The sequence below is a fragment of the Myotis nattereri genome, assembly GCF_964212035.1.
Source record: "Myotis nattereri genome assembly, chromosome: 17".
Lineage (NCBI taxonomy): Eukaryota > Metazoa > Chordata > Mammalia > Chiroptera > Vespertilionidae > Myotis > Myotis nattereri.
In genome coordinates this window covers 37,547,549-37,570,787 of record NC_138092.1, presented here as the reverse complement: position 1 = coordinate 37,570,787, position 23,239 = coordinate 37,547,549, and the positions used below count along the sequence as shown (strand labels likewise).

General features: G+C 42.4%; 1 protein-coding gene across 1 annotated transcript in view; it reads left to right on the top strand.

Annotated features, from left to right (window-relative positions):
- The window catches only part of NCOA2 (nuclear receptor coactivator 2), a 118,651-nt gene extending 108,478 nt beyond the window's left edge, over positions 1–10,173 (top strand). The window contains exons 19-22 of the mRNA XM_081111596.1: positions 1,629–1,806; positions 2,369–2,567; positions 4,604–4,693; positions 9,267–10,173. Coding sequence (XP_080967722.1) covers positions 1,629–1,806; positions 2,369–2,567; positions 4,604–4,693; positions 9,267–9,278 — 479 coding nt within the window. The 3' untranslated portion in view covers positions 9,279–10,173. The remainder of the gene's footprint in view (positions 1–1,628; positions 1,807–2,368; positions 2,568–4,603; positions 4,694–9,266) is intronic.
- Positions 10,174–23,239: the final 13,066 nt, after the last annotated feature.

Here is a 23,239-nt window from a genome sequence, read left to right as displayed (position 1 = left end):
AAACCGGTTTGGCTCAGTGGATAGAGCGTCGGCCTGCGGACTGAGAGGTCCCGGGTTCGATTCCGGTCAAGGGCATGTACCTGGGTTGCAGGCATATCCCCAGTGGGAGATGTGCAGGAGGCAGCTGATCGATGATTCTCTCTCATCGATGTTTCTAGCTCTCTATCTCTCTCCCTTCCTCTCTGTAAAAAATCAATAAAATATATTTAAAAAATAAAAATAAAAAATAAAGACTTCAAAGTTTATACCAGATTTTTAATGAACAGATAATCCTTGAGAAATGCTATATAGGAACCACAATGGAAGGCCTCTTGGTTTTCTTCATATTGATTTGTTGGGTCAGCCTTAAAAGGCAAGTGTGTAGTGTCATCAGTGTTAATATTCATGTGCATGTCATGTTCAATTAATAGTTGAATTATTGACAAAAGCAAGTGCTTACATTAATATTCAAAATGACTTTGCCTATCTTTTGCCAGCTTTATAAGTAACTATCAAGTATTTGAGTTTCTTAAAAAAAACAACACTAAAAAATACACAGAAAGATAATGTGCAGCTTTTTCCTGTGTGATCTTCAACTTTTCCTTTATAGCTAATTTAAATATTGATTAAATATGCATGTTTTACATGTCTTTTGGGCAAAAACCTGCTTATCTCAACATCACCCCTGAAATTTCCCGAGAAGTTGCCTCCTTTGTTTCCAAGCTCCTCTCCTCTATTTCCTTTTTGATGGTTTAGAACAGTCTTCTCAGCGCTTTCCCCCTATTTAGTCTAAGTGCCATTTGCTTCTAAACTGAACAAGAAGCTTGCATTGAGCTGTTTCCTTCTCCCTGCTAGTCCTGGCTAGCACTGCAGTACCATCCAGCCCTTCCTGAAGACAGACGAGCTCACCGTGAATGCAGTTGCTTATTAGTAAAAATGCATCTGCCTTATAGAGAATGACATTAATTCAGTAAAAAATTATTCAAATATATTGACTTTTTATATATTGTGAAATTTTAATTCTGTTTAAACAATCCTTATAGTGACATATAAAAATTTAAAGACTACTTCAGGTTAAAGAGAAATATATATTTGATCATTCTTGATTTGGAAAGGTTTAGGGGGGAAAATATTTTCTCTCCCTACCTCTAGCCATGATAGTTAATATGGTTCCTAAGCACCCCTGTAACTACTGTGAGAATTAAGACAGAGAGATATTTTTCTTCACACATTTTATCCCACCTTGGAATCTTTTTAAAATACATGTAATTTGCCGAAACCGGTTTTGCTCAGTGGATAGAGCGTCAGCCTGTGGACTGAAGGGTCCCAGGTTCGATTCCGGTCAAGGGCATGTACCTGGGTTGCGGGCACATCCCCAGTGGGAGTTGTGCAGGAGGCAGCTGATCGATGTTTCTCTCTCATCGATGTTTCTGACTCTCTATCCCTCTCCCTTCCTCTCTGTAAAAAATCAATAAAATATATTTTAAAAAAAATAAAAAAATAATAAATAAAATAAAATACATGTAATTAACCAGTACATGAGCAGATATTTGAAAGTAATTTTCTGTGTGTATTTAACTTGAATGCTCTCTTTCTTTTCACTACAGTCAAACTAACAGTCTCCTTTGGATTTCTATTTTGTTTCTAAGGAATAAGTCAGCAACCTGATCCTGGTTTCACTGGGGCTACCACACCCCAGAGCCCTCTGATGTCACCCCGAATGGCGCACACGCAGAGCCCCATGCTGCAGCAGACCCAGGCCAGCCCCGCCTATCAGGCCTCCTCTGACATGAACGGATGGGCACAGGGGTCTATGGGTGGGAACAGGTATGCTGTGTTTCTGTCTTTTTTATATAAATGATCACCAGCAGATCTTTCTGTAGACCACAAGTCCCTTTTCTGTGGTTTTCTTAACTCCTTTACACAAACAGGTGATACCAAATAAACTGCTAAGTAAGCCAGCTTGCTTTTCTAGGGCAGAAGCCCCAGAATTTGAAAAAGCTTAGTCTGAAGTCTTTTCCTTGGAAGTAAAAGGAGCCCCCTAAGAAGGTAGCACCCCGCCAGTGTATGAAACTGCTGAAGAAGGCAGTGCCTAGAAGCCATCCTTATCAGTGTGTGTGACAAGGGACAACCACAAAGCTTGTCCCGTACAGACACAAGAGTGGGGAACAGCCTTCCCGACCTTCCCAGTGCCGCGGCCGCCCCTGCAGCCTCGGTGAGCACTGCGGGCCCTGCTGTTTCTGACCTCAGCACCTGCTGGCTGTCCCACCCTGGGTTCTCTCCGCCTGGGTTTCTTCACTCTGAAGTAAATGCCGGAGGAGCAAGTGCTCCAAGCTGCCTGCCTGTTTGCGCTGGGCGCTGACATTGTCATCTTTTCATTGCATTCCAGCATGTTTTCACAGCAGTCCCCACCTCACTTTGGGCAGCAAGCAAACACCAGCATGTACAATAACAATATGAACATCAATGTATCCATGGCGACCAACACAGGTGGGATGAGCAACATGAACCAGATGACAGGACAGATCAGCATGACCTCAGTGACCTCCGTGCCTACGTCAGGGCTGTCCTCCATGGGTCCCGAGCAGGTGAGCACCCTGAGGAGCCGTGTCCTCCGATCATCACGTTTTGTCTATTTCTTCCTTTCAGTGAATCTCCCCTGGCACTCGGCATCTGCTGTCAGCTCCCACATTTATTTTGAGGAGTGTTTTTTCACCTATGTTAGTGCGATTATCAGGAATACTTGTTAATGACAAAATACACATCAAAGAATTTCTGACTGCTCAAGCATCTTTGAAAACATTTCTTAACTTTCTTGTCATTTAAATTTTTCTCTTTGATGGATTTAGCAACAGCTAAAATGAATCTCTGAACATGGAATGATGAATGTGCTTTCTAAATAGCTTTATTTGGATTTTTAGTTTAAGAACTGATTTTTTTTTCTTCTAAATATAAAACCAGATGAATCACAGGCCAAGCTACCTGCCATCCAATTAGCTTTAAATGATACTTCACTCCTGCAAGGAGGCTGATAGGGGTGACCCAAAGCTAGTTCTGTCATCTTTGGATGTGAATGCCGTGATTTTCTTGTCAGTATTTTTTTAATGGTGCTGTTTTGTGTTGAATAACATTGAAACAGTTCTCCCACTCCAAAATGTACACCAGCTTCACTGGTGGGGAAGAGACTCAACGCATCTGGTATCTCAGGAGCCAGCCTGGGACTCAGAGAGCTGGGTAGGGCTGAGCCAGAGGTAAAGGTGTGGGTTAATCATTTTAAAATTGTGTTTATAGGAAATCTTATTTTTAAGGGCCACAAAATGCTTGGCATTCTACTTCTTCAGTCCATTCAAATTATAGATGTGGCAAGGACCGTGAATCCGATTTCAGTAAAAAATTATTTCACATTGGAGAAACTGAGACAGGGAAAGTTTAAATGACTTACCCAATAAGCCATTGACAGCACCATGAATTTCAGTTAGATCACAGTTGTGAGAAGGTGAAGATTAAGTTGGATTAGGTCTATTTCATTCTGAGGTTGGTAAACCACAATTTACTGAAAATTTACAGAATTTTGCAGTGCCTCGGTATTTTATTCTATAAGAAGATATTAATAAAAATTCGTAGTGGTGCATGAGATGTAGTGTTGATGTTGAGTTTTCTATAAAAATGGGCCACTTAGTGGTTCCTGGTTTCCTTTCTAGGAGTAGTGAGGGCCGCTGAGATGGTCTAATCTAGTATGGGTCCTAGTCAACCTACCCAAGTGTAAGTGATGCATTTGTAATAGTCCCAATGGCTCTGAAACTTCTGCATGGATTTCAGCCTTTCAATTATCACAGTTATTTTTGGAAGCCCCCAAACACAACCGCAGTGTGTGTCTCATGACAGAATCCTCCATCAGCATCTGTACGTTCACTTTGTCGTTTGTAAAAGACATGTCACAAATGCTAATGATCAGCTCACTTAGTCTTGGAGGAGTCTCCAAATTCAGCTCTGTTTTGGATATTCACACTGGCTCTGACTGATCTATAATTTGCCTGAGTAACCAAGGATATGAGGAGCCTTTCAGATGTCTTCAAAGTCCCAAATATGAGTCATTAGTCTAATTCAGCCCCCAAAATGAACATGAAATTATATGAAAATGTTTCTAATATGATCATCTCTATTGAATTTCTTTTTTAAAAATATTATTGATTTCAGAGAGGAAGGGAGAGGGAGAGAAAGATAGAAACATCAATGATGAGAGACAGTCATCGATCAGCTGCCTCCTGCACACCCCCTACCGGGGATCGAGCCCACAGCCTGAGCATGTGCCCTTGACCAGAATCGAACCTGGGACCCTTCAGTCTGCAGGCCGATGCTCTATCCACTGAGCCAAACCAGCTAGGGCTCTATTGAATTTCTATACAGAATACAAATAAAATTTAATTTGAAGGCAGCTAGTGTATTAACATGTATTTATTTTCATGTTTCTCCATACGATAGAGGACTACCATTTTTACGTAGTCACCTTTCCCCATTATTTACTCCTCAATTCCAGCAAGAGGAAGGCTGGTGGGTAGTTGTCCCCACCACACTTCTGGACGTCCCGCTAAAAATGCCTGTTGTCCTGTCTTGTTGCCCTCAGGTTAATGACCCTGCTCTGAGGGGAGGCAGCCTTTTCTCAAACCAGCTGCCTGGAATGGATATGATTAAGCAGGAGGGAGACGCATCACGGGTAAGAAACAGTGAAGAAATGTGCGAATTGGGTAAAGTGAGCATGAATGTTTTATAGACCAAAATTGGCAGAGTGATTGAAGATAGTTATAATGCTTGTGATTTTTTAAAAAATATCTTCTAATTTTATCTGACTTACAATGGTTCTGTGTAATTATCCCTTTAAGCTGATTTTAATTGAGCTGATGGTGATGAATGAATTAAGAACACTAATTTTGCCCTGGAATGATATTACAGCAAAGCAGAACATAGCGTGGCGGTGAATTAGTCACAGTAGGGCAAACCATTGAATTTATGTTTGCTTACATGTTTGTCTACATTCCATTTTGTTTAGGCAACAATCTTGTGCATTATTTCCTTGTTACCTTGACAGTTGTTCTAAGGAGAGTAATGTTACCATGTTCAACATCTAGTCTTGAAACAGTAGGCTAATTAGTGCTTAGAACCCAGCGCCTTGTGGGCCTAGCAGGGGCTTGGTTATGGGAAGGCTTTGTAACACTTGCCCTGGGGGGCTCTTAACACAAGGGTATATGTAAGCACTAGATTACTCTCTTTTAAGTTAAAAATTCCCTCTCAATGGAGAAAATGTAGAATTGATGTTGAATTTCCTACAAAAAAAAAATGGATCTTGGGTGGTTTTGTTGAGATTATCATTCAAGTTTAAAAAGCAGTTGGTGGATTTTAATGGCAGAGTGTGTGCGCTCGCCTGTGTGGCGTCTCTCGTTGAGAGAACAGTCACCTGGCACAGAGGCCTGTGGGTGGGAGTCTGGGGGATGTTACCTTCTATGTACCCTGATGCACAACTCGCCTAAATGGTGGACGTATTGGTATAGAAACTCAAGCAGAAAATGGAGCCTATTTCATATGGACCATGTGTTTAGAATAAATGTGCCATCGCATGAGGTTTGAAGTTGGCTGGCGCCTCCCAGATGCCAGCCCTACCTCCTGTGCACTGCGCCTCCCCAGGTGGGGCCCGGAGCTCAGGGGTGATTATGTGCAGAGTAGAGGCTTGGAGCCTGGGCTGCACCTCCCAGGAATGGCAACGTTATTGGTGATAAGGCTCCCACAGAGGACAGCCAGCTGAGCCCAGAAGTGCCAGGGGCTGAACCTCTGAGCACATTGTGTCTGGGAGGGGTGCGGGGGGCGGGGACCGAGTCCATCAGGCCTCCCTCCTTCACTGGCCCACCACTTGGTGGGGTAAGGCTCCAGCAGCACTTCCTGGGCCAGGCCAGCAGCCCATCCCCCTCCTGTCTTCGACGACCCTGGGATTCACTTGTCTTGTCTCCCTCTGCCGCTGCATCACCTCCAAACAGAAAAGACTGGCCTGGGTGAAGCAGAGCGCTCGTTCTTCTTTAAACTCACAGGCGCACCAGCGGGTATCGAGCACTTACTGCACGCCCGTTCTCGCTGAGCTTTCAGTGACCTCGTTTGAACCACACAAGTGTTGGCACGAGTACAGCCCTGCCATGGGTCCCGCACCAGCAGGGAGTGAACCCGGCCGCCTGAGCTCACTGTGCGCCCTTCGCCCTGTGCTCTGCTGCCCGCCTCGCAAAGGCTTTCCTCGGGGTTTTAGACAGCTACACACTGGAGAAGGCCAGAGGGGAGCAGCGGATCTCCTTTCTGCTGCCATCCTGCAGGGAAGAGAACCCTTAGCCGAGCCCTTGCCCTGAGGCACCGGTTCTTAACCTTGGGGTGGGGAGGAACCTCTAAGAGAGGGAATGGCCTGTGGTCTCTAACGCATTTTCAGATGAGAAGAGTGAAGCTCAGGATTAGGTCATCTGTCCAAGGTCACACAGCTCAGAAGTGGTGGGTCAGATCATAGGAGCAGAGGGCCGCCCCGAGCAGCACCGGATAAAGGAGGGAGAGGCAGGGACGCCCAAGCTCGACTAATGGCAGAGCTGGCGCTGGGCGTGGTGGAGGGGCGAGCACTGGGCAGGGAGGGCCCCGAGAGCCCCAGTGCCTGATGGGCGCCCACTAAACCTGGAACAGAAGGGTTATCGTTAGGGTCACACAGGCGACTTCGGTAGTACAGGGGCGCTCGCCATCAGAGGTGCCTTTGGAACTGAGCGGGCCACTTGCACCCTCTCACTCTCTCTGTTTCTCCCAGGCCCCTCTTGAGTCAGGCTTACCCATCTGTCCTCTGTTTATGCTGAATATTAAGGCCAGAGAACAGTCTGTCACGGACACTCTTGTTTCCTTCAGAGAAGGCTGTGTACAGTATATCCCTTCTAATCCATGAGTAATAGCGACATCACTGCCTGTGTCACCGGCCGCTGATGTGGGCGCAGAGGGCTCAGTCACTTACCTCAGGTGCTGTGATGTGCTCTGTGCTGTTGCAAATCAAAGAACTTTTCTCAGAATTTTTATTGGTAATTGGGTTCTAATTGCTGAGCTAGAAACCACTGTGATTCATTATTAATTGAATCTGTGTTCCATTTATCTATAAATGGAGATTAAAATTATAGCTTCAAGCAGAGCTGGTATATACAGCTGTGGACTTACCCAAAAACTATGTAGAAAAGGACAGGTATTTTATTTTAACCAAAATGTATAGGACTTTTTATAGCATTCCTTTATATTTTCATATTTATACGTATTAAAATTGAGTTCACTGCCCAGTTTCATGGCTCTTGTATAAAGTATAGTTGTGATTACTTGTATTTACTAGTGTGATGGAAACTAGGATTCGCTTTGAGTTGGTGATGATGCTGATGTTGATGTTTACTGAGCATTTATTATGTCCCAGGAACTATTTAAACGCTCTGTATACATCCTTTTGTTTAAGTCCCACACAGCTCTAAGGTGTATTAGGTGCAGAAGGGCTCAGTGACTCCCCGCTCTGTGGCACAGCTCGGATGGCATGCCCCGCCCACAACACCAGCGACACACGCTGTCCACGCTCATGTTCTGCCACTAACCTGAGTCTGGCTCAGAGCCGCTTACTGATGTCGGTCCATGTTAAAGAACCCTGCCTTAACGTTCTGAAGGATATAAACCTTCTCCACTAGCATTTTTTCCCAGTTTAACTGGAATTTAAAGGATTTTTTATATATATATATTTCAGTCAGAACCTTCAAGTATTTGCATGCAAAATCATGTAGTGACACAAATTAGGGATTAACAAAGAAAAGTGTACTGGGTGTTCTTCTAAAAGAGAAAATATAATTGGAGGTGTCCTGGGCTCACTTTTCAGGTTGGGGGCAGTGGGGGTGGGTGGGGGGCGATTTGTGTAAGTGTCCAGGCAGGTAGCTCCACCTCTGGCTCCTAGAACACATGAGCTGGCCAGTTTCCCCAGATCGCTTTCCCAGGTGCTCTGGGGAATTCCATTATTCTGGGTTGACTTCCTCCCTGATCTTACTTAAACTAGATCATCGTTCATGGCCTTGATGTGCTAAAATTCTGTGTCTCGATATCTAAATCCCAGGAGCAAGCAGTTGTTATATGTTCCCACAGCAACTAATGTTCCCCCTCACATAACTCAGATCATACTATTCTTTAAATGCTTTCCTGGCCCATTCAGCAGTGTTTTGATAGCAGTGCCAGAAATGGCTTGTTATGATTTCATCCCCAGAACCTGGCACAGAGTAGGTACTCAATTAATATTTGCTAATGAAATATTAGCAAATAGTGAAAACTTGGGGGAGAGTGTATATAGTCAATAGCCAAAGAAAAAGCATTGACAGATATACTTTCACCAGCCAAAGAAACATCTGCACATGGTTCTTGCTCACTACAGTAACAAGGATACAGCCCTGGGTATCCAGCCATTCAAATCGATTGTCAGCGCATAACCAACCAGAAACTAGCAAGAGTACCTGTGGAGCAAACACCATGGGTGATGTAGCTTGCCAGAGAGAACACACCCATGGAACCTGGGAGTATCTCAGTAGAAGAGTCAAGAGGGTCCTTTTAGCCCAGCCATTGTGGGTCAGGGATTGAGCCTTGACCTGTAAACCAGGTGGTCACTGTTTGATTCCTGGTCAGGGCACATGCCCGAGTTGCAGGCTTGATCCCCAGAAGGGGGTGTGCAGGAGGCAGCTGATCAATGATTCTCATCATTGATGTTTCTCCCTCTCTCCCCCTCTCCCTTTCACTTTGAAATCAATAAAAATATATTTTTAAAAGTAAATGTGAAAAAGAGAGAGAGATTTTTTATTTGATAGGAAGTGGGTTTGTACTGGCTGATGCTGAGGAAGGATGAAGAAAATGGTGTCACTTCTGGGTCAGATGCTGTTGAAAGGCAGGGGCAGCTCAGCCGCTGGGAGTCTCATCCCTCCTGAGCAGGTGGGAGAGATTGGGTCCAGCGAGGAGGTCCGTGCTGGGGCAGCAGTATTCGGAAGGAGCAGTCGGAACCCATTGCAGTGCCCTCAATAGCATGTGGGCTCTGCTGGCCTTTGCCAGCCTCGTGTGTTTGCTGGGGGACAGCGCCATCTGTCTGCTTCTAAATCGGGTGCAACTCATCCAGAGGCAGCCTTTAGGGCTAACCTTGTTTAACGGCAAATATTTTGATGTTTTTGTGATGGGCTCTATGACGGGTTTACCACATATTCAGAGATCTTTCTGTTTTTCCGCAGAAATACTGCTGACACTGAAGGTAGCTGGTTGCTTCTTTCTTCAGCTGACTGGGCTCACTTGCTCACAACACTTCCTGGTCTGGGATGGAGAGCTGCGTCTGTTTGTTTTGACCCCACCGGCCTGCCAGCCAGGTCTGCCCAGCGAGCTCAGCAGACGCGGGCCTGGCCCTGGGAGCGGCGGCTGCAAGAGGGGCTGCGTGTCTCTCTCTCTCTCTCTCTCTCTCTCTCTCTCTCTCTCTCTCTCTCTCTCTCTCCAGCCTGAAGCTTGTGTCCAGACAGTTGCTCAGTCTGTTCACTGCATTCACCTTAGTGCAACTTAGATCTCTCCTGCGAAGTAAATGTTGACAGGCAAAGTTCATACCCATGTCGGGTTGAATGTATTTCAATGTACGTATTTAAGGGAAACAGCCGTGCTCTTGTTCTGTTCCTGTTTGGTTCCAGACGCTGGTTTCTTGCTTTGTTTTCCCTGGCTGATCAGTCCCGTACAAAAGATTACGATTTCATCTGGGGGAAAGAAAGGGGTTTTTAAAAAAAAAAATCAAACTGCATTTGGGATGAAAGCAGGGCAGACACCATGGACAGCGCTGTATGGACAGAGATGCCCACAAGTGAAGACCGCTCTCTGCAGAAAGCTCTCAAGACCAAGTTGGGAAGAGTTTCCAGCTAATGAACAGATGAAAAGGCGCACGTGAGAGGGCTGTTCATGTAACAAGGACTTTTTCCTTTCTTTTATTTTTGTTAAAACCAAACAAGTTCATCTAAATCATTAATCAAGAAGAAATATTATTCATTTTCAAATTAAGTTCCCTTTCAATTGATCAGACAGCTTGGATTAGCATCTCCTCTTCCTCCCTGATCCTGACTCTTCCTTCCCCAGTTCCCCCCCCCCCCCGACTTTCATTCATTTAACAAAACAATAAAAGCAACAGAAACCAGACAAGCCCCTTATTTCCTTAAATGTTTTGCCAGCCACTTAGCAATTGCTAACTTAAATTTCAGAAAAATGCATTTACTGGCAAGGAGAGGAGCAGAGTCAGCACGATCCCGATCCCAGTGGCGACACCTGCTCCCAAAGCGTGTCTGTCCTGGTCCCCAGCGACACAGACCCACACACAGGCCGTCCAGGCGTGTTTTACGCTGAAGCAGCAGAGACACGCTAGGGTCACCTCCGCCATGAGTTTTTTATTTTGTTTTTTAGCAGAGCTAAGCCGAAGTTTTGTAAGGTACATAAAATCCAATTTATATGTAAACAAGCAATAATTTAAGTTGAGAACGTGTTTTAATTGTATAATTTTTGTGAGGTATACATATTGTGGAATTAACTCAAAAATGAGGTACTTCAGTATTAAATTAGATATCTTCATAGCAATGTCTCCTAAAGGTGTTTTGTAAAGGATATCAATGCCTTGATTAGACCTAATTTGTAGACTTAAGACTTTTTATTTTCTAAACCTTGTGATTCTGCTCATAAATAATTTATCCAATCTATATGATATGCAGCCGCCATAGGACCCAGATCTTGATTTTTATATGTTTATATTCTTTCTTAATGAACCTTGGGAAGACCACCTGTGGTGAGCAGGCCACTTTCGTGGTTGTTTCTCTCACCCATGCGGGAAGGGGAATAATCTTTTATTAATTGGTGTCAGTTTCAGACAAATGCAATACCAAGAAACTGATCACCTTTTTTGAGCTATTTCTCCCCAACCCCTAAGACTTTCTTACCTAAATTTCAGAATGGTGTCTTTTTGATGTCTAAAAAGCAAAGCATTTTATATCTCACCAAGCCAGGCTTTTTAGGAACAGAGAGGTTTTTCCTTGAAATTTGATTGATTGTTTGTTTGTGGCCGGGTGGACAATGGACAAACTACCCTTATTTATATGTATATCTCTCCCTATACGTACAAGTGACAGATTATAGAGAGAGATATACCGGTAGCCCAAAGATAAACGGTAAGTAGACAGTCTGAAGGTGTTGCTCCATACTAAAGAAATTTTCTGGAAATTTGCATTTCAATACTTTTTTCCACTTGAGAGGGGTCTCACTACAGGGAGGTGGCCCAGAGCAGCACTTCTCGGGGCCATCAGTCCACATGCCCCTCACCAGGCTCTACTCTTCTCAACCAAACCCTGGGTTGCCCAACTGCGATGGATAAAACGAGCAGACGTTGGCCCAGAACTCCGTGACCGAATCCGTGTGCCAAGGCTTATGTCCTACACGATGTCATGTGACCAGTTTTAAGTTGCTTTTTAGAAACATGTGACTTAGAATGACTTTAACACAGCACAAAGGAGAAATGGAGTTTAAGCTGGATTTGTTTTGTGTTGAGTTTTAAGTCCCCTTTCACTGTAACACGTCCAAAAAATTTTTTAAAAAATCTGTGTATCTTTTACTGTTTACCCATCTGCCCACTGTGTTTTAATGTCAACCCCAAGTCAGATAAATCTGTAAACCAGTGAAGCTGGTAATTTCGAATAATTCACGGCTGTTTTGAAGGAAAAGAGGTTATAAATTCTCTTATGGCTCAGATCAGGGAATGAATGGGTTTTGCTTTACATCTAATTAAGAGAAGAAAAGTAAGTGAAGGAATCCTCTGATCATATTGATCACTGTGGAAGCAAAAGCCAAATCGACCCCCTTCGTTATCAGTATTTCTCATGCTGTACACAGTAAATTTGTTAGACTGAGTCCTTGGTTTTTGTTTAATAGGACAAAGAATCAGTGTTTTACTTTTATTACTAAATGTGAAAAACAAATAATGTGAAAAGTATACATACATTCACTTGGTTGTAAGACTCATTTAAGTGTTCATGTAATGTGGTGAGTTGGAAAGTGAAGTGAGCTCTTTGACTACAATGAATTCGTTTGACTCAAAGATTAAAATGTCCCTTCCCACGTGTATCTCCTATGGCCTGTAATAATTGAAAGCAATGTTTTTGCAGTTTATATGATGCAATTTTTAATCTGTGTTTAAAAATGGAGTTCATATGGGCTGACCACATGAAATGGGTGGCCCACATCCACTGTAGAACCCAAAGATACACAATCAATTTTGAAATGCAACTTAAGCCATTAATTGTTGGTGTGAATTTAAAATTTTCTAGTATTTGTATGGTAGTGTGCTGCCTAAGAGCAAAGCATTCTCTGCACAAAAGAAAATTACTGTAGTGGCTTCAATTTTAATTAGAATTTTCTCCCTGGTGTTTCTTTATAGACTAAAACAAAATCTTTTAAGTTTCTTACTACAGGTAAAAGCTATGTGCAAGAACCTCAAAATGCTAAAATCTAGCATAATGCCTTAGATCTGTTTTTAAGTCTTGTATATTCCTACATAGCTGTCCGATGTATTATATTTGTATAGTGAATTGTGTACAATTTTTTGAATAAGTACATCATCACTCAACCTTTACGTTGTTGGATGGTGATGATGATACATTTCTTCAAACATTTAACTGTCTTTTTTTCCCTTTGTCATTTGTGGGTTTTATTTGTACAGTTCCTCATGAAGTTGCATCTGAGATGTGTGTATATGAAAAGATTATACAAGGGTAAAATTAAGCAATATATTAACTATGGTTCTTCAGGAGAAAGCTTACAGTGTTTCAGGTTGTGGTTTATTTTCCAAATGGAGTTGACTCTGAACATCACCTTGTTCACCTGCATCGATGTTTGTATTTCTCGTGTGAGCAGTTTATGCAAAGGTAGATATATTCAGAGAAATTTTAAATACATTTATGCAAGTTAATATTGCTTTGCTGATGCTCTTTGCTTATTTGATGTTAAATAATGCTATTGTAAATAAAGAATTCTGTTGTTATTGCATCATTTAATAAATTTTAATGCCTTCGGGTTTTACATGGCTTTGGAGAGTGTAATGTGTTTATATTGTACCTTCATTCATAAATGCATTTAAATTTATATTACCTGACTTGCAATTTAATAATGTCTTATATTTATGCAGGAGTGAGCACTGCGTTCAGCATGTTAACATTTGATTCTCTCAGCAACCCATTTTATAGATTTTTCATTTGAAGCCAAGTAGGGTGGTTTTTTTAAAAAATATATTTTTATTGATTTCAGAGAGAGAGAGAGAGAGAGAGAGAAACATCAGTGATGAGAGAGAATCATCGATCAGCGGCCTCCTGCACTCCCCACACTGGGGGTTGAGCCCGCAACCCGAGCATGTGCCCTGACCAGGAATCAAACCCATGACCTTCTGGTTCACAGGCCCACACTCAACCACTGAGGCACACTGGCCGGGTAATGATAGTTTTAATGGATTGGTTTGTTTGATAGTTGATAAACAATGTAGGTACAATACCTAAAACCCAGGTATACCAAAAGCAAAATGAGTGGTTAGAAAACTGTCAATACTGTTGACTACATTAACAAGTTGAAGGAAAAGATGCCATGTGATAACTTTGCATAGAACAAACTTCACCCATTTATGAGGAAATCTCTCTCAAGGAAAAATGAAACTTCTAGGAGAAGTAAATGTTCTAAAGTTATTTGAGTTTTCAGATAAGATGCAATCCCACTGTGATAACATTTTACTTAACAGTGAAATACTAAAAGTGCCGAAACTGGTTTGGCTCAGTGGATAGAGCGTCGGCCTGCGGACTGAAAGGTCCCGGGTTTGATTCCAGTCAAGGGCATGTACCTGGGTTGCGGGCACTTCCCCAGTGGGGAATGTGCAGGAGGCAGCTGATCGATGTTTCTCTCTCATCGATGTTTCTAACTCTCTATCTCTCTCCCTTACTCTCTGTAAAAAATCAATAAAATATATTTTTAAAAAAAGAAAAAGAAATACTAAAAGTATTAACTAGAACAAAACAAGGAAGCCCACTACCAATGCTGAGAACTGGGGTGTTATCACCTGAAGAGGAGAGGGGAGACATTCAGCCAATTTGACCATCTTTAAGGAAAATCCACATGATCAACTGACTAGCTCTTGGAATGAATCAAAGCTCAGTGAGATGGATAGAACATTCAAAAAAACCAATAACTGTCCACACTAAAAAAACCATTTTTTAAATCCCCACTTACCATAACAACATAATACAATGCTTATAAAATAGGATTGTACCTAACACAAAGTATGAAAGATCTTTGTGTAGAAAACTATAGTTTTACCAAAAGACATAGAAAACCTGGGGGGAAAAATGGACACAGGCCAGGAACCTAGAAAAGAAAAACCTAACATTATAAAACCATCAACTCCTCCCAAAGCAATCCAAAAAGTAAAATGGATTTGCAAGATATGATGTACAATAATAGAAATTGTGGTCTGGCCAGCATGGCTCAATGGTTGAGTGTGGACTTATGAACTAGGAGGTCACGGTTCGATTCCAGGTCAAGGGCACATACCCAGATTGCAGGCTCAATCCCCAGTGTGGGACATGCAGGAGGCAGCTGATCAGTGATTCTCATTATTGATGTTTTGTCTTCCTCTCTGAAATCAATAAAAAATAAATTTGAAAAAAAAATTGTAAAAGGGGAAAAAATATGTGGGAGGGACTTTTATTGACCAGTATTGTAAAATATTTATACAGAAATGGATAAATACATCAGAAGAACAGAATGGAACCAGAGACAGAATGCCATCTGTAGGTAAATTTAACATATGGTGAGAGATGGCATTTCTAATCTTCTTTAAATGGCATTAGACAATAGGCCACATTTGGAGAAGATACCATTTTAACTTCCTGTCTCTCAAGACTAACAAATTCCAAATGCATCAGGGTTATCAACAATGAAATGTAAAAATAGAAGAATATGCTTACATCATTGGAAAATTGAACATTCTTTAAAAGACAAGTTATTAAGAAAAGGATAAATTTATAAAAATTTAATATTCTACCAACAAAGTGAAATCAAAAAACAGCAAACAATGTTTTGAGCATCCTTTGTAATGTCCCGGTATTATTCCACTTATTGCATATTTAAACTTTTTTTTCTTTCCTAGCTTATGCTTTTATTTTGGTGGCTTTTTTTTTTTCTTTTCTAACTTCTTGACAATTATATGAAGAGTTCATCAATTTTCAAGCTTTATTTTCTAATACATGTATTTCAAGGTTATAAATTTTTTCGTTTACTACTTTTAGCAGCATCCCAATCAAGTAAAATCTCCAGTGATGGCTCTGGGTTTTCTTCTCTTAGTTCAGCGGTTCTCAACCTGTGTGTCGCGACCCCTTTCGGGGTCGAACGACCCTTTCACAGGGGTCGCCTAAGACCATCGGAAAACATATAATTACATATTGTTTTTGTGATTAATCACTATGCTTTAATTATGTTCAATTTGTAACAATGAAAATACATCCTGCATATCAGATATTCACATTATGATTCATAACAGTAGCAAAATTACAGTTATGAAGTAGCAATGAAAATAATTTTCTGATTTGGGGTCACCACAACATGAGGAACTGTATTAAAGGGTCGCGGCATTAGGAAGGTTGAGAACCACTATCTTAGTTCCATCGATTTTTACTTATGGTATTCACAAGTGCTGTTACTAGGAACATACGCATTTGTCCAAATGAACTGAACCTGTTATTATATACTGCCCCATTTTACCTCTGGTAATCCTCTTTTTATATCTTTATTCATCCTTTTACTTTTCAACCTTAGAAGCAGCATGTGAGTAGTTCCTTACAAATTTTTTTATCTAGTAAGAGAAAAGTGTTAGATCTTCAACGATGGTTGTATATTTGTCTCGTCTTTATATCATCTTTGCTTTTGCATTCTGTAACTTTATTATTAGGGACATATATATATAGCAGTTATAAGTCCTTTTGATGAACTGACCCTTTACTCATTTGATCAGAGATCAGAAACAGGCGGCATGAAGTGTAAGAACCTTGGGGAAGAGCCTGGCTTCAGTTGGTTGGGTGACTTCCCACACATGGAATGTGCTAGTTCGATTTCCAGTCAGGGCACAAGCCCAGATTTCAGGCTTGCTCCCTGGTAGGGGGCATGTGGGAGGCAGCTGATCAATGTTTTGCTCTCACATCAATGTTTCTCTCTCTCTCTCTAAAAATCAATTTAAAAAGTTCTATTTAAAAAAATAATAATCTGGAGGGAAGGCTGCTTCAGTAGAAGGAATAGCAAATGCAAAAGCTGTGAAGCAGACCAGCTTTGGTGCCTGAAGGTCAGTGTGGCTGGAGATGACTGACAGGGCGAGTGGTGGGACCGAGAAGTAGGCAAGGGCTGGACCACGTAAGATCTTGCAGCCAAGGCAAGGGATTTGGAGACAAACAAAAGTAGGTTCTTGAAGGGAACAGAATGGAAACACCTGGGAAGATTTACTGCTTTTACTTGGGATTATAAACAAGGTTTGTGCCCTAGCCGGCTTGGCTCAGTGAATAGAGCGTCAGCCGGCGGACTGAAGGGTCCCAGGTTCGATTCTGGCCCAGGGCACATGCCTGGGTTGCGGGCTCATTCCCCAGTAGGGGGTGTGCAAGAGGCAGCCAATCAATGGTTCTCTCTCATCATTGATGTTTCTCTCTCCTTCCCCCTTCCTCTCTGAAATAAATAAATACATTTTTTTTAAAAAAAAAAAAAAACAAGGTTTGTGTCACCCTAAAATGTTTATGTTAAAACCTAATCTGGCCCTAGCCGGTTTGGCTCTGTAGATAGAGCGTCAGCCTGTGGACTGAAGGGCCCCGGGGTTCGATTCCCGGTCAGGGCACATGCCCAAGTTGTGGGCTCCACCCCAGTAGGGGGCATGCAGAAGGCAGCCAATCAATGACTCTCTCTCATCATTGATGTTTCTATCTCCCTCTCCCCTCCTCTCTAAAATAAAAAATGTATTTTTAAAAAACACCTAATCTGCAATGTGATGCTACTTGGAGGTGAGCATTTGGGGGTGATTAGGTCCTGAGTAGAGCCCTCGTGAATAGGATTGATGCCCTTATAACAGAGACCCAGAGAGCTCCTTGGCCCCTCCCTCCATGTGAGGATGCAGAAGAAGATGGCCAGCTGTGAATTAGGAAGTGCATTCTTTTTTTAAAAAAATGTATTTTATTGATTTTTTACAGAGAGGAAGGGCGAGGGATAGAGAGTTTGAAACATCGATCAACTGCCTCCTGCACATCTCCTACTGGGGATGTGCCCGCAACCCAGGTACATGCCCTTGACTGGAATCGAACCTGGGACCCTTCAGTCCACAGGCCGACGCTCTATCCACTGAGCCAAACCGGTTTCGGCAGGAAGTGCATTCTTACCAGACATCAAATCTGCTGCTTCTTGACCTTGGACTGCCCAGCCTCCGACACTGTGAGAAATACATATTGTTTTTAGACACCCAGGCTATGGTATTCGGTTATAGCAGCCGGAACAGACTAGGACACCTAACTTCATTAGGGAACCATAAGGTGAGTCACAAATGGCAATAGGCTGACCATATTTCACACACACACACACACACACACCAAAAACAACAAAAACCCTCTGGAACAATTTCTAATAGGCTTGAACAAATAACTGAACAAACTTTTATCCACAGTTTCTTCCCAAAGACTGACAAACACTCATGCAACAGCACCACTAAAGTAATAAGAGGGGCCCTAGCTGGTTTGGCTCAGTGGATAGAGCGTCGGCCTGAGGACTGAAGGGTCCCAGGTTCGACTCCAGTCAAGGGCATGTACCTTGGCTGCGGGCACATCCCTGCGGTGTTTCTCCCTCATCGATGTTTCTAACTCTCTATCCCTCTCCCTTCCTCTCTGTAAAAAATCAATAAAATATATTTTTTAAAAAAAAGTAATAAGAGGGAAGAATGGACGAGAGGAGGTCAGCACGCACTTGGTTTAAACATAATAGTGAAATATTATAATAAAAGGGAACTTCAGGTTTAAAAACAAGGAAACCAAGGCTAGATTTGCAAGAGTAAAAGTCCTGGACTTATTTACCAGATGGGTTTTATGTTGGTTATTGACCTAGTTCCTCTCGGGCCCGAATTCACTCCTTTTGAGCGCTTTATGCAAAAAGGAGTCCGAGTCCTTTAAGGAAGTTGCCAGCTGGCGTTGCAGCTGTGTCAGTAGAGGGCGCTGGAGAGACGTTACAGGAGGCAGGAGTTACGCTTCCCGGTCCTGGTGTCATCTCAGCTGGATCCTGCAGGGGGCGAGGCTGAGCCAGGGCCCTGCGGCCAACCTGCACAGCAGCCAGCAACCCTCAGCAGCTCCGCAGGTGGCTCTGTGGCCGGGTGCCTCCAGGGGGACATCGCTGGGAGCGGCTTTCCCCAGCGCGAGAGGGCTGCCTTCGGCCAGTCCCCGCAGCGTGGCACCACAGCAACCTGCCTGCCATTCAGTGGTCACAGCTGAGCCTTCGACAAGGTCTGCATCTCAGCCTGTGGGGTGTGGGGTAGCTAATAGATACATTTTTATGTAAATTTCCCCTATGTTCTTTAGAGTTCTCTTTACTTCTCACTACCCAGTCCCTGGCCACTGGGGTAATAGTGGGGGGTAATAGTAATAGATTATTACTGGGGTAATAATCCCCTGCTATAGGTAATAATTCTTTGAGTCTGTACGCCAACGCTCTATCCACTGTCTTTATATTAAGCTTTCCTTGCTCAAATGACTATGATTTCTCTCTCCTGGTCGGGCGCAGACTGATGGAGAATTTTAAGTAAAGCTGGCTCCCTATTGTGGCTGCTGTACTGGAAGCAGGGAAACCCTGCTCTTTGAAAGTAAAAATCTTGTACCTGGGAGTAATCTATTGTTCAAGTTACAAATTACTGAAACTCCAACACTAGTGAAAACCAGAGACAATGGTTTACAAGCTCTAGCTTTCTTATGTACTTTCTCTAAGAGCAATCAAAACGTCTTGAATTCTCCCAAAGCAGGAACTAAGGCCAAATTAAGAGAATGTGTCCAATAGTAAGTAGATCTAGAAACAGGATTAGAGGTAAACTAGAAGGGAGAACTAACCATATTCAGAATTGCAGACATTGTGTACATTTTCTCATTGAAACTGATTTTTTTAAAAATTTTTAAAATATATTTTTATTGATCTCAGAGAGGAAAGAAGAGGGAGAGAGAGATGGAAACATCCATGATGAGAGAGAATCATGGATCAGCTGCCTCCTGCAAGCCCCCTACTGGGTATGGAGCCTGAAACCTGGGCATGTGCCCTTGACCAGAATCGAACCTGGAACCTTTCAGTTCTCAGGCCAACGCTCTATCCACTGAGCCAAACCAGCTAGGGTGATTTTTTTAAATTTTTAATTGATTTCAGAGAGGAAGGGAGAGGGAAAGGGAGAGAGATAGAAACATCAGTGATGAGAGAGAATCACAGATCAACATGCACCCAGACTGGGAATTAAACCGTGAAGTCCTGGTTCATATGTCGATGCTCAACCACTGAACAACACTGGCCAGGCCAGAAATGGATATTTTTAAGAAGAAAAAACAAGGTTCAAGCACTGAGGAAAGAGAACAGGTAAGTAGTAGGAAATAAGACAAGAAAATCAATGATTCATAAATTGTGAAAACAGATACTTCCTTTTCCTTACTTTCCTTATAGAAAAGGTTGCAAAATTTTTAAATGACATTGTTTTAATATGTATCTTTATTGTTAAAAGTATTACTGATGTCCTCCTTTTTATAAAATATGTTTTTATTGATTTCAGAGAGAGGGAGAAGGGGAGAGAGAAACATTAATGATGAGAGAGAATCATTGATAGGCTGCCTCCCTCAGGCCCCCAACTGGGAATCAAGCCCAAAGCCCGGGTATGTATCCTGACCAGGAATTGAACAATGAGCTCCTGGTTCATAGGTCCACACTCAACCACTGAGCCACATCACTGGGCACAGATGTCCCATTTTTCCCCCATTGACCCTCTCTAGCCCACATCTGCCTCCTGCCCCTGGCCTTCACCAAACTATTGTCTGTGTCCATGGGTTATGCATATATACATATAAATTCTTTGGTTAATCTCTTGCCACCCACCCAACATCCTCCACTCCCACCCCCACCTTCCCTCTGAGATTCAACAGTCTGTTCCATGCTTCTATATCTCCAGATCTGTTTTGCTCATCAGTTTATTTTGTTCTTTAGATTCCGCATATGAGTGAGATCATGTAATACTTGTCTTTCTCTGACTGGCTTATTTTACTTAGCACAATACTTTCCAGGTCCCTCCATGCTGTCTGAAAGGGTAAGAGATCCTTCTTTTTTTTACTGCTGCATAGTATTCCATGGTGTAAATGTACCACAGCTTTTTTATCCAGTCATCTACTGATGGGCATTGGTCTGTTTCCATATCTTAGCTATTGCAAATTGTGCTGCTATGAACAGAGGGTGCATATATTCTTTTCGATTGGTGTTCTGGGTTTCTCAGGATCTATTCCTAGAAGTGGGATCACTGAGTCCAATGGTAGTTCCATGTTTACATTTTTGAGGAAACTCCATACTGTTCTCCACAGTGGCTGCACAGTCTGCATTCCCACCAGCAGTGCACTAGGGTTCCCTTCTCTCCACATCCTCGCCAGCACTTGTCATTTGTTGATTTGTTGATGGTAGCCTTTCTGACAGGTGTGAGGTGATACTGCATTGTCGTTTTAATTTGCATGTCTCAGATGATTAGTGACTTTGAGCATGTTTTCATATGTCTCTTGGCCATTTGTATGTCCACTTTGGAGAAGTGTCTATTTAGGTCATTTGCCCATTTTTTATTGGATTGTTTGTCTTCCTTTTGTTTAGTTGTATGAGTTCCTTATATATTTTGGATGTAACCCTTTATCAGATGTATCATTGCTAAATATGTTCTCCCTGACAGTGGGCTCCCTTTTCATTTTTTTAAAATGATTTCTTTTGCTATGCAGAAGGTTTTTATTTTTATGTAGTCCCGTTTATTTTCTTCTTAGTATTTTTTGCTCTAGATGTATCTGCAAACATATTGCTATGAGAGCTATCTGAGTTTATGCTGTCTATGGTTTCTTCTAGGATTTTTATGGTTTCATAACTTATATTTAAGTCTTTATCTATTTTGAGTTTATTCTTGTATATGGTGTAAGTTGGTGATCCAGTTTCTTTTTCTTTTCTTTTCTTTTTTTTTTTTTTTTTTTGGCATGTATCTGTCCAATTTTCCCAACACCATTTATTGAAGAGACTCCATTGTATGCTCTTGCCTCCTTTGTCAAATATTAATCAACGCCAAGATTTTGGGTTCGATCCATGGTCAGGACACATACAAGAAGCAACCAGTGAGCCTAGGCTGGCTGACTCAGTTGGTTCGATCATTGTCTCATACACCAAAAGGTTAAGGGTTAAATTCCTGGTCAGGGAATATACCTAGGTCTTGGGTTGGGCATGTGTAGGAGGCAACTGATCAATATTTCTCTCTCACATCCTTTTGGCTCTCTAAAATTAATACATATAGCCTGACCGGTTTGGCTCAGTGGATAGAGTGTCGGCCTGTGGATGCAAGGGTCCCGGGTTTGATTTCGGTCAAGGGCATGTGCCTTGGTTGCGGGCACATCCCCAGTGGGGGGTGTGCAGGAGGCAGCTGATCGATGTTTCTCTCTCATCGGTGTTTCTGATTCCCTGTCCCTCTCCCTTCCTCTCTGTAGGGAAATCAATAAAATATGTTTTAAAAATAAATAAATAAATAAATAAATAAATAAAATTAATACATATATATACTTGGGTGAGGATTTTTTTTAAAAGCATCCAATGAATGCATCAATAAGTAGAACAATAAATCAGTTTCTCTCTCTCCCTCCTTCCCTCCTTTCTCATTCTGTCATCAATTAAAAAAAAATCATTCCTCCCAATATGCTGCTTTCCTTTTAAAAAAAATTTTTCATGATCCCAGAGCAAAGGCTCCAACAGAACACTAACCAATACATTCTGTGTGGTTCCATCATTGAACAGGCAACTCACCTGTGGAGAAGGAAAACGCAGAACAGGGGGTGGTTAGATATAGGGATTACCCCAGAAGGGGGTTGGAGGACTTTCTGGGGTAATATGTTCTCTATTTTGATAGAGAATGGGGATACACTGATTTATGCAACTGTCAGAACTCATTGAATAATAAAGACATGTGCATTTCGCCCAGCCAGCATGACTCAGTGGTTGAGGGTCGACCTATGAACCAGGAGGTCATGGTTCGATTCCCAGTCAGGGCACATGCCCAGGTTTCCGGCTCAATCCCCAGTGGGGGATGTGCATGAGCAGCGGATCCATGTTTCTCTCTCACATCAATGTTTCTATCTCTCTCCTCCTTTCCCCTCTCTCTAAAAATCAATAAAAATGTGTTTTTAAAAGAACCGTAAACAAACATTGAACTTGAGTTAGTGAAGTGAATGCTGAAATTATTTAGGGAAGTATACTGACGGTGACAGTGGCTTCCTTTTCCCTTCAGAGACTCTCTACTCCTTCAGTAAAGATTTGCAAGGATGTAAGGATGCTTACATCTTCACACTGCGCTTTGCCAGACCTGGCCACTGCTGACTCTCCAACCTTTCAGGCTGTCTCCTCCACCCCAGGCATCCTCTGTGTTGTAACTCAGCCAGGCTGTCCAAACTGCAGGGCCTTGGCACCAAATTTTTTTGGACCTGGAATACCACTTGCTCTCATCACCTAGTTATTTTTTTTTTATATATATATTTTATTGATTTTTCACAGAGAGGAAGGGAGAGCAATAGAAAGTTAGAAACATCGATGAGAGAGAAACATCGATCAGCTGCCTCCTGCACATCTCCCACTGGGGATGTGCCCGCAACCCAGGTACATGCCCTTGACCGGAATCGAACCTGGGACCCTTCAGTCCGCAGGCCGACGCTCTATCCACTGAGCCAAACCGGTTTCGGCATTTTTTTTTTTTTTTCAGAGAGAGGAAGGGAAAGAGAGAGAGGGATAGAAACATGAATGATGAGAAACTGAGAAACATTGATTGACTGCCTCCTGCACACTCCCCCAGGGGATTAAGCCTGCAACCCAGGCATGTGCCCTGACTAGGAATCAAACC